This window comes from Rhinolophus ferrumequinum, chromosome 7 (genome assembly GCF_004115265.2).
Source record: "Rhinolophus ferrumequinum isolate MPI-CBG mRhiFer1 chromosome 7, mRhiFer1_v1.p, whole genome shotgun sequence".
Lineage (NCBI taxonomy): Eukaryota > Metazoa > Chordata > Mammalia > Chiroptera > Rhinolophidae > Rhinolophus > Rhinolophus ferrumequinum.
Window position 1 is genome coordinate 59,485,463 of NC_046290.1, and position 12,322 is coordinate 59,497,784.

At 33.8% G+C, this 12,322-nt stretch overlaps 1 protein-coding gene across 1 annotated transcript in view; it reads left to right on the forward strand.

Annotated features, from left to right (window-relative positions):
- Positions 1-12,322, forward strand: part of ADGRV1 (adhesion G protein-coupled receptor V1) — a 503,549-nt gene that overhangs the window by 134,384 nt on the left and 356,843 nt on the right. Inside the window, exons 43-50 of the mRNA XM_033111093.1 lie at positions 872-1,134; positions 2,995-3,170; positions 3,973-4,097; positions 6,975-7,132; positions 7,226-7,372; positions 7,648-7,755; positions 10,287-10,551; positions 11,292-11,414. Of these exons, the coding sequence (XP_032966984.1) occupies positions 872-1,134; positions 2,995-3,170; positions 3,973-4,097; positions 6,975-7,132; positions 7,226-7,372; positions 7,648-7,755; positions 10,287-10,551; positions 11,292-11,414 (1,365 nt within the window). The remainder of the gene's footprint in view (positions 1-871; positions 1,135-2,994; positions 3,171-3,972; positions 4,098-6,974; positions 7,133-7,225; positions 7,373-7,647; positions 7,756-10,286; positions 10,552-11,291; positions 11,415-12,322) is intronic.

The following is a 12,322-nucleotide window of genomic DNA, read 5'->3' on the forward strand; positions in this document are numbered from 1 at the left end:
AACATTTTACATATTTTTTCTTAAAGGTCTTACGTGTTTTTACTTTGATTCCTAAGTATTGTTGATATTATGAATGAGATCCCCTTTCGGTTAAATTTTAAAAATAGTTATGGCTGATGTATGGAGATATTATAACAATCTTTTAGAATGCATGCTCTGAAGCAGTCTTCCTAGCTTTGAGCAGCAGTCCTGCCACTTGCCATCTTGTGAACTTCCACAAACTACCTGTCTGTACTTGAATCATCAACTCTAAAATGAGAAGAACAGTAGCATCAACCTCATAGGGTTATTGTGCGAATTCAATGAGTTAGCATAGGTGAAGCAATTTGTAAGTTCTCAGTAGAATTAGTTGTTCCAATTGTCATTGTTAATATCATTATTAATGGTAATAAAAAGTAAAAGCTCTTGATTTTTGAAGGTTACTCATTTTGAACTCTTATAATTGTTCAAATATTGTTTTTTCCTCTTGCATTTTCTAAAAATACAATCATGTCATCTTAGGGACAGTTCTGACTCTTTCTTTCTATTGCTTTTTCACCTGCAACCTGGCTGATGGCTCCAGGACAGTGACGACAGGCATCATTGTCTTGTCTCTGTTTTTAATGGCAATGCTTCTAATCTTTCCTCATTAAGTTTGATATTTGCTATTGGTTTCTGAGAGATACCACTTCAGGTTGAGGAAGCTTCCTTTTATTCTGAGGTAACTGAGTATTTTTATATCATAAGTGAGTATAAATTTTATTAAGTGCTGTTAAAAATTTGCCTTGTTTTTAAGGTGACCTAGGGAAGAGTTGACCTAGTTTACAATGATGCAGCCACACACTTCCCAGCACTTATAACCCATTCTATTTTCATATTTTTATTTTGACAGCCTTAATTACTGTCCTTGCTAATGATGATGGCCCTGGAGTTCTATCATTTAACAACAGTGGGCACTTTTTCCTAAGAGAACCTACAGCTCTCTATGTGCAGGAGAGTGTTGCAGTATTGTACATTGTCCGGGAACCTGCCCAAGGACTGTTTGGAACTGTGACAGTTCAGTTCATTGTGACAGGAGTGAATTCTTCAGTGGAGTCTAAAGACCTGACTCCTTCCAAAGGCTATATTGTTTTAGAGGAAGGTGTTCGATTCAAGGTACTGTATGAACCTTCACTGACAAAGAATGATTATCTTTAATATTTGCAAAGCAATTTTCTTTTCGAAGAGCAATCCAGGTTCTAGACAGAAAACAGACTATTTCCAGCTTAAATATTAGCTTAAGACATGATTAAATTACTGTGTGCAAGTGCCATTGTGCTATATAGTCTATACAGAGTGCAAGTGGAAAAATGTACTCTGTTAATCAGGTAGTGGAATGTGCAAATAACAAAGAAAATAGATGCATTGCTATTTTACATTATAAGCATATTTAAATGGAATACTTCACTTTATATGTTTGTAAACCCCATACTAAAATGAAACTATTCTTTGCTGTCAAGCCTGAGCCCAGTCATTCCGTCTAGCCATTTTTGTTAGCAAAATATAACTGCTTACTTCAGACTACTTGTTTGAGAAGCAAGTATCCTGTGACTAGCTTATTGGAGAAAAATGTTTGATTTGGATTAATAATTAATCTGATCTATACTAGCAGAAATTTGTCTTCAGAAACTTCTTTTCCTATATATTAATAATTTTCTATTTCTGCTACTAAACTTTATTTTTAAAACACAGTTTAAGTTTTAAAACAGCTAATTGCATTAGCTGAAGACGTTTTTTTCAAGTCAGTTATATGAAGTATAATAATTCTAAAATAATATATTTAAAACTATTTTATCTAGAAACAGGCCATCCAATAATTAAATAATTTTATTTATGATCAATTTGTGTAAACTTCAACACATTTTGTGATGTATGTTTAATTTTTTTACATTCTTGAAATTTTAGAACCTTTTATTGTTTTTTTTCCCCAAGATACTTACATCTTGATATAGATATAAAAATTCAAATTTGAAGTATTTATGAATTTGCCATTGCTTTACATTCACATGCTTTTTCTTTTAAAAATATTTTAAATTAATTTTAAAAACATTTTAAATTATTTTACTGTGTGTGTGTGTGTGTGTGTGTGTGTGTGTTTTAAGACTCTTTTTTATAATGCAGTGTGTTTAAAGACCTTTCTGTTCATTAGGCAAATTAAATGTTACAGAAAATTGGATTAAATAAATTTTTCTTTACATAGGTGCTTCCCCCCCACGTTTTGATTTTGACATACAAACAGTAAACTATACAAATCTTAAGTGTATGGCTCCTTTAAAAATATGTATATAGCCATGTAACCATGACTCAGATTAAAATATTGAAGATACCATCACTCAAAAGATTCTTGCCCTCCCCAGAGTAACTACTTTCTAATTTCTATCACTAAAGATTAATTTTACTGGTTCTTGAACTCTATACAAATAGAATCATAGAGTACATATTCTTTTGTGCAACATAATTTTTGAGATCCATATGGTTGTACACATAAGTAGTTGTTTTTGTTTTGTTTTTTTATTGCTGAGTAGCATTTCACTGAATAGACCACTATTTTTTTTTAATCCATTCTCCTGTTGATGAACACTTAGGGTGTTGCTAATTTGGGCTTTCAATGTCTATAACTGCTTTTTAACAGTGAATCCTAGATTAGAATGAAACTAATGAAGTTGTATAGCTAGACAGGATAGAGTTAGCAAAAAATGAATGTTAGCTTTTAATTTTTCAGTTTTAATGTTTTTAAATGCCCTAAGTATTTATTTTTTAGACACTTCAGTGCAATATACAATAGTGTTGGAAATCTTGAAAGTAGTAGCTGGAAAGAGTTGTAACTATCACATTATGGGGATCAGTATTAAAATTTTAAAAAGGTGATGTTTTCCAAAACATACTATTTTGTTGTCAAAAACATTTAGCAGAGTTCTGTGTCTGTTGTAGAAATGCTATATTCTGCTAACTTTATCTTTTGATTTTTGTTTTCAGGCCCTACACATATCTGCCATATTAGACACGGAACCAGAAATGGATGAACATTTTGTTTGTACTTTATTTAATCCAACTGGAGGTGCTAGATTAGGGGCGCATGTTCAAACCCTGATAACAGTTTTGCAAAACCAGGCCCCTCAGGGTTTATTCAGTATCTCTGCAGCTGCAAATAGGTATAGTTTATTCATAAGGGAATTGCCACTTCTGAAGCTACGTAGGAAATATTTTTTGACATAAAGGAAATGCAAGGGGAAATTGATCTCTGACTATTTTAAAGGGGATGTTTAAAATGAGCTCTAGCAGGTAGATTCAGAGAGGCCATACGCCTTCTCACAACAAGGATCATCATGAAAAACCCAATCATATCCTGCTTATGGTGCTAGTAGAATTCTTATTTTCTCAGGATTCATACATTCAGATAACGGCATGTATTGATTTTTGTTTTCAATAATAATAAAAAGTGAGAAATAGTATAAATTATATTTAGCTACTCAAACTAATGAATGACACTTGAAACATATATTAACATAATTATAGTTTAAAATTCTCTCTGGCAGCTGAAAATATTTATTATTTTATGTCTTAAAGACATTCCAATAAATCTCGTTTCACTAATGTGCTAAGAATTTCCTTACTTTTTCTTTGTAACATGATTTTGGTTTATGTGAGAAGAGAATTAAAAATGACAAATCTTTATTTATTTTTTGGAATATGCATCATGAAGTTACTGATGCTCAGTATTTGTTATGATCCTAATAACAGAGTGTTATATTTGTGCTTTTAAAAAAATCCCCATAAATGAATATTTTGAGCTCTAGAGTCTAGTCTTCCTGCTGTATAAGATTTGTGGATGGATGCCACCGTGGCTTTTGTAAATTTAAAAGTATTAAGTATATGGTAGCAATATGATATATATTTGAATATGTAGAAATTATACTCTTTTCCTGCTTTACGTAATCCATTTGTTTCCTTTAGAGCCACCTCTGTAGACATCGAAGAAGCCAACAGGACTGTATATTTAAATGTATCCCGTACTAATGGCATTGATTTACCTGTGAGTGTGGAGTGGGAGACGATATCTGAAACAGCCTTTGGCATGAGTACGTTTAATTTCTTAAGAGAACAAAATTCTATAACCATTGCATGTATAAGACTTACATATTCCCCTATGAATTGTACCTTATGGATCTGTTGAAAATAGAGAGCAGATATCTAATCGTTGTATTGCATCCATAAATTTTTATTGAGTGCCTATCATGTGCCAGGCATGGTACTGAACTCACGGAGCTTAGAGGGTGAGATAAATAAATAAGTAAAAATCAATGTGCAGTTTAAATATAATAAATGTTTTAAAGGGGAAGTTAGTATTGTGAGACCATAAAGGAATGCTTCTCAGGGGTATCAAAATTTGAGCTAACACCAAATGCTGAGTGGGGATTGATTATGTAAAGATATGGGTTGGAGCAGTACGGGGGATAAAAAAGGCATATAAGTGGAAAATTTTGGAGCAGGCACTGAGTTTAGAAATAAGGGGACTGCTGAGTTTGAAAAGTTAGACAAGACTAGATCATTTAAGAGCTTGAGGAATGTGTTACAGACGTTTGTCTTTCCTTTAGGGTTAATGGAACGCCTTTGAGTGGTTTAGGCATGGGAGAGGGTCGCCATGTATATATAAGATGGTAGGATCACATTGCATTTTAAAGATATTCTTGATGCCATATAAAGAGTGAGTTGGCACAGAAGAAAAGAGAGGGTACAGGGAGATGAACAAAAAAAGGCAACAGATGATAGTAGCTTGGACTGCTTGGTGGGTTAGATATGAGAGAGGTTTGGGGGATGACTCAGGTTTCTGGCTTGTGCAGCAGTAAGAAAGGCAATACTGCATGAGGGCCGGGTGTTATTTTGGTGAGGGAAGTAAAATATATGTGATCTAACACATTTTGAATTTGAATTACTTTTTATAAAAATTACTTTTGATAAGACATTTCTCTAGAATCAAAGGAAGGGCACTGCTAGAGAGATACATTTTGGAACCTTTGGCATGCATGTTGCTTTTAAAGTCATGGAAATTGAGATAAAAACCTGGAAAGAGAGACTAAATAAAGGAGGGAAGAGGACCCAGATTGAGCTTTGAGACGGCTTAAATTAAATGGCTAGGGAGAAGAGTCTTCAAAGGAGACTTAGAAGACTGGGTGAGAAACCCAGGAGAATACAGAATTGCAACAGAAGAGGATTTTAAAAAGGAAGGAGTGGTACACAGACAATTGCTAATGAGAAGTCCAGTAAAATAAGAACTGAAAAAAATACTCCTTGTGGTTAACAGTGTAGAAGTCAGAACATAACAAACAAGAGCTATTTGTACAGAAGGATGGAACTAAATATTTTGAATGGTGGTGAAGGAATAGAGAACTCAACTATATGCAACTATTTCAAGAGGTTTTGCTGAGAAGGGAGGATCTAGCAAAGGCAGTGATGTAGTGTAGTATTCAAAGGGATTTTGTTTGTTTAGTTTGGAGAGAGCTAAGCATGTTTAAAATTGATGAAAAAAGGCCTAATAGATAAGTAAAATTGAATATTTATAAGAGAAAGGGAATAATTAATAGTGTTATAATTGCCTAGAAGGCAGGAGGAAATGGGATCCCAACAAGAAAGATTCTGGTTTCTAATTCAGAGATCTCTGATCTCTGCCTGTGTGTTTTGGAAGTACTTGGGAGAGTATGTGTTGGAAATTCTTTAATGTCAGCGGTCATTGTTTCTTCTTCATTCACCATCTTCTTAAATTATGGTAGGGAAGGATTTGTTCATACGTTCAGGATCGTTCAGCCTCTTAATGCAAAAGCTATGGCATACCTTTAAAAGGTGGCAAAATAGGAATTTAAGCTATTGGATTTCTAGGGAAGGGAATCACTAATGGATTGTACATTCCCTGTTTTCCTGAAAATAAGACCTAGCTGGACCATCCGCTCTAATGCGTCTTTTGGAGCAAAAATTAATATAAGACCCGGTCTTATATTATATTACATTATATGAGACTGGGTCTTATAGTAAAATAAGACCGAGTCTTACATTAATTTTTGCTCCAAAAGACGTATTAGAGCGGATGGTCCGGCTAGGTGTTATTTTCGGGGAAACACGGTATGAGGCATTGACATTATGACTTCTTGAATTGGTAATCCAAAATTAATCAGTAATTTACACAGAGCCTAGGTTTTAAACATGGCATTTGTTCTTACTACATCATGTTCACACCATTAGTGAAAGATTAAGGAGAACTTACTTTTTGTGGGAAACTGTCATGATAATAGAACATAGAAGCTTATTAAAAGTTATTCTTCATTAGATAGGGATTTTTTGTTTTGTTTTATTGTAGCACAGGATTTTAGGACATGTACCAGTTGTAGCAGGTTGATAAAAACTTGATAGCCATATGAGTATGTGAGTCTGTTTTGGCATTCTTAAAATATATAAACACGTGTAAAGTTAAAAATTCACTATATGAATGTACTTTTAAATTAATAATGTGTATTTTTTTAAAGCTAATATTTAGCATGGTTTTATAAAAGATATATATTTTAAATTTTCTCAGTTGCGATTTGATCTTCTTTGTGAAAGTTGATTTAAAAAACCATGCTCAGTATATTACCCTTTAAAATATATATTTAGTATTTATTTAGAAATACACTTTGGAAAAGTATGTGGGTATAGAGTAGAATATTAACAAATTTTCTTGTCTTTTTTAAGTTGTTATTTTTAATTATTATTTTTACATTCTCTAGCTTGTCTCTTCTCTCTCTCTTTCTTTTTCCTCTGTCTCTCTCTGTCACACACACACACAGACACCCCCTCCCCCCCGCCCTGTGGAAGGATCTTCATTTCTAGAAACAAACACATTAGTCTCACTGATTGAACAATAAACTTAGAATAGATAAAGTTTGGAAGGGATTATACACCAGTAAATCTTGAATTATGTTTTTCAGGGGGAATGGATGTTGTGTTTTCCATATTTCAAAGTTTTTTCAATGCATCAGCTTCTGGCTGGTGTTTCTTTACTTTGGAAGATTCAGTATATGGTGTAATGTTAAGAAAATTGTCTTCTACGGTTTACCGATGGCAAGGGGTTTTTATTCCACTTGAGGTAAGAAGTGTTTATTTTGCAGTATGTAAAATAAAATGTACATGTAAAGTTGGGATGACTCATGGATTACTATTATTATTCCTTGTTTCCTAGGATTTAAATATAGAAAATCCTAAAACTTGTGAGGCCTTTAATATTGGTCTTTCTCCCTACTTTGTGATTACTCATGAAGAAAGAAATGAAGAAAAGCCTTCTATTAACAGTGTGTATACATTCACATCTGGACTCAAATTATTGCTGGTAAAAAAAATTAAAAAAATAAAATTTTTTGTAGATTTCTTTACTTAAAAAAAATTAGATTTGTAAGCTTTATTGAATGCAAAATGATGTATGTGTCTTAACCCAGGGATATTTTTGTCTTTTAGAAATGACACCTAGATAGGCATATCTAGGGGTAGCATGGTTTTTCAAATTTTGAACTTCAAATACTAACTCATACTATTACTATATTAAGAGACTTTTTAAGTTAAATTCTTCCTTAAATTTTTATTCTGTCTGTTTTGTCTTCCTTGCAGGTACAAACAATCATTATTTCCGAAAGTTCTCAAGTAAGATATTTTACTTCAGACAGTCAAGATTATTTAATTGTTGCAAGTCAAAGAGATGATTCTGAATCAACTCAGGTTTGATTCTTTTAAAATTAATTTTTTTCTTTGTAATATTGTAACTGAAACTCATCACAGATATAGTCTGTATGTTTAGAATAAAAGGAAACTATAATTTGATTGGAATAAACTAGTAAAGTAGAATATAGATATTGATTAGTCATAGTTAATTTTTAAATAATAGAGTTATGAATATTATACTGTCTTCAAGAGCCAGAGCATGGGTAATAATAAGCATAAACATTTAATTAGAACTTAATTGAGATGGTAGACATTTAGAGAAATCATACAACTGCACAGAGGGTATCACTAAAAATTCACGAATAAAATTGCCAGATGGACACTCAGCTCATCCCCCAAATCCCATATTTCTCATGTAAACTATATCTCATAATCTCAATAACACTTATTTGATAATTTTTGCCTCTCCTTAGACTCCTATACCTGCTTCTCATCTGCTCACTTTTAGCTTATGACCTTGTTGAAATGAAAGCTACCAGAAAGGAGATTACTCATCTTCCCAACACCAAATTCAGAAATCATCTTAAAACCATTTTATTCCTCCCTCCTGTAACAGTGGAGGGAGCGTTCCTTCTGTAAAGCCAGGCTCCTTCTATAGGTTCTCTCTTGCTTTCATAAGGTTTTGTTATCCTTTCTATGTCTGGCATCACTAGCATCTCTCTCTCTATGGGATTATTAAATAGCGTAAGTGCTAGATGTCCAAGCTTAAGAGAAAATTTCTCTCCTGATCTCATCCCCTTCTATTTTCTTTTCTCCCTTCTGTAGTAAGAAACCTTGAAGAATTGTCTGCTTTCTTTGTCTTTATTTCCTCATGGTCACTGATCAGAAGAGAGTTGCAAATTTAGTGTTTTTCTAGTATCTTATTTTACTTCCCATCAGCATGTCAGCTATTGGCTAATATCTTCCAAATTTACTGGTAGCCTTTTCTCTGTATTCCACACTTAAATATCTAACTGCCTATTGACATCTCCACTTAAATCTCTTTCAAATGTCGGAGATTTAATGTATCCTACTGAACTTTTGATTTTCTCTATGAGACTGTTCAGTGCTTGCTTTCATCTCAGGCAGTAGCAACCTCGTAAATGCAATAGCTAAAGACAAAATGCTGGGATATATCTTTCTTGATTAGTTCTTTTTATTCATTGACATCTAATTTATTGTTAAGTGTTTTTGAATATATTCCCCAATGTTTTAGGTACAGATTTTTTTTTTTCCATCTCTGCTTCTCGCTCCCTAATCTAGGCCCCCTTCATTTCTGTTCCACACGATCAAAGTAGTCTCCAGCTGGTCTTGAACTTCTCTGACCTCTTGAGATCCATTATTCATTAAGTAGCCAGAGTAATCTTTTAAAAATATTAATTCATGTTGTTCCTTGTATTAGAACTATTCAGTGGTTTCCAATTATACTTAGAATAAATTCAAAGTTATTTAATATGGATTATAAGTAGGATAACTGCATCTCCTTATTTACCCAGCACAGTATTGGATTATGCCTGTTGTCCTGATACAATTATTAACAGTGTCCCTTTCACTCTCTCAGATTTTCCTGTGATAAATTATATGGTCATCCTAACGAAAGGTACCTCATGATCTTTCCTCTCTAGTCTTATAGGTCTTCATTCCCTCGGCACTATCAATTTCCTTCCAGTTGGACCAGTCTTCATTTAGATTATGACAGACTTTTCCTGCCTTGAAAATTTTGTCATGTCATTTTCTTTACTTTTGTTTTCTTAGTACACCCGTAATTCTCTATCACACCATGCCAATTGTTATTGTTAGCACTGGTATCAATTTTTAACAGTCCTATATTTATTATTGATGTATTTGTTGTTTACTTTTTCCTCATACTTACTATCCATAAACAGAGAAGCCACTATCTCCACAACTCCTAGCACAATGCCTGGCTCACACAAGGTTACCAATTGTTGGCTGAATAAATATAATTCTTTTGTGTGTGAAATTTAAAAGATTATATCAGAAACCATTTAGCTTTGGGATTTTCTTTTCATTTAAATATACGAACACTTAACCCTGAAACCTTGTATGCATTGCCATCTTCAGGACTAAAAATTTAGGTGTTTCTCTTTATGTTTGATTGCTTGAGCAGAGGTTAATGAATGATATTACAATATCAGAAAGTTTATTATCCAGTTTTTAATTTTTCACATTTAAATTAATTCTTTCCTATTTTTGGCTTTCCCCTTATCTTGCTATCGCTGATCCTTCCCAGATGTACTTTAAAATGGATTTATTTTCAAATAACTTCTCTTTAAAACTCATTCCATGTGTATGTGCATACACACGCATACACACACACACATACACACACACATACACACACACACACACACCACGCGCGCACAGATAAAAAGAAGGAGACAGCATCAGTTTTGCTATTTTCTCATTTATCAAAGTATCTTCCTAACCAAATAAAAGCATCCAGGAGGATAAACATACGATATTGGTCAAATGCTCACAAGTGCTCAATTCCTTGTCATGAGGGTTTTGTGTTTGAACATTCCCTGCAGGTCTTCAGATGGGATGGAGGAAACTTTGTGTTGCATCAGACACTCCGTGTCCGAGGGGTGCTGAGCATGGCCTTGTTCACCAGAGGAGGCTCTGTGTTCTTAGCCATTACCCAGGCTAATGCCCGGCCCAATTCCCTTTTACTCAGATGGTCTGGCAGTGAGTTTATTAACTTTCAAGAAGTGCCGATCAGTGGGACAACAGAAGTCAAGGCCTTGACTACAGGCGACGATATTTACTTAATTTTTGCCAAAACTGTCTTTCTAGGTAAGATGATACAGTGTTTGTAATGCATGCAAAGTTATTATCAGAATCACCGAGCATTCAAATAGTATATTCATATGAAAGTGCTCTTGTATTAATTTTTTATCCAATCTATAGAATGTTTCTTATGAATAAGTATTGACTGTCATCAGTAAATGGATTTGGGGGAAAAAATTAAGTGTTTTGTCCATAATCATTAGGTGTTCTGAACCACTACTTTAAAGATGCTATAATAAAATTGGGGATGGGTGGGTAAAGTGGAAATGCCTATGAAAAACTCTATGAAGATATTACACCCAAAGCATAAACAGGTAACTTTTATATGGCTGTATTTGGGGTGCCATGGGTAATTTATAGTAGTAATAAATAGGGCTTAGCAACATTTGATAAAACTGTTTAAAATTATTCATTATATACGAATATGTTTTCATCTGCTTTGTGGAACTTTCATAGATAAAATACCAACATTCCTAAAAAATAAAATATTTGTTACTTATTCTTTTTTTGATATCAGATCATGATTATTGGCTAACCATGTATACATTTCATGTGGTAAATGCAAAAAGACTTTTGAAGTGTTTCCTACTAAGTTAAGTTGTATTTCTGTTTAAATGAATACTGAGGAATGACCGACTAAATTTGTTTTTTAAATTAAATGTAATATTATAGATTTACTGTGTAATTTTGTCATTTTTTTCGTGCAACTTTTGCCTTCAGGTTTGACTTTTTTTCCTTTATTGCAGGAGATCAGAATTCAATTGATATTTTCATTTGGGAGCCAGGACGGTCTTCTTTTAGATATTTTCAGTCCCTGGATTTTGTTGCTCTTAATAGGATCCACTCCTTCACACCAGCCTCAGGAATAGGTAGGTGCTTTTTAACTGTGACTAATGCTAAGGACAGCGTAGAAAGCTAGAATGATTTCAGTTTCACTGAGTTAGAGGTGGTGTCACATTGCCAGACACTGGGTGTTTTAATACAAATGTAAAATCCAGAAATCCTAGAACTTCAAAAGGACTGATACTCTTAAAATGAGAATTATGCTTGAGAAGTATTAGCATGACTGAAATATGGGGGAAAATATTAGTGAAGGGTAAGGAAAGATAATATATTACTTTTGTCTAGAGAAAAATGAAGAGTGACGTTACAGATACATTTAATTATGAAAGTATGTATAAGAGAATAGCAAGTATGCACATTGAAACAATTTTTTTAAAAGGTCAGAAAATAATTGTGAGAACTGTTGTCCTCGGTCACTCTCTCAGCTTTCTTCCACAGTCTGAAATCCTTTCTTGGTCCTCTGTACTTTAATCTACACATCAGAAATATAAGCAATATTTTCAACCTGATTTCTGAAACAGAGTCTGTTAGTGAGAACCCAAGGGGTTAATGCAGTGTGGAGGCTGTAGGATTATTAAAGGTTGGTAAGGAACCACTTGGGTGGGCTAGTGGTAATAAGGCGAAGAAGCCAAGGGCATTTTCATGGGGAGAGTGGGGGGCTGCCTCCCACAACAGGCATGAACAGTGCAGGGGCCTCGCGCCCAGTGAGTCGGTATCACTTGTCAAGGTGCCCAGAGGAAGTTGGAAGCCAAATCTGAGTGGCTCAGCAGGCAAGTCTGGATGAATCAAAGTCCCACTTCCAAACTGATATGTGGAAATTGTGTTTGAGTTCAGCAGTATCCATATATTAATTAGATAGTACATGTAAGTTATTATTTAAACTTATGAAGAATTTTTTGCCTTCATAGGTTTAATGTCTGGTTGGAGAAGCAAG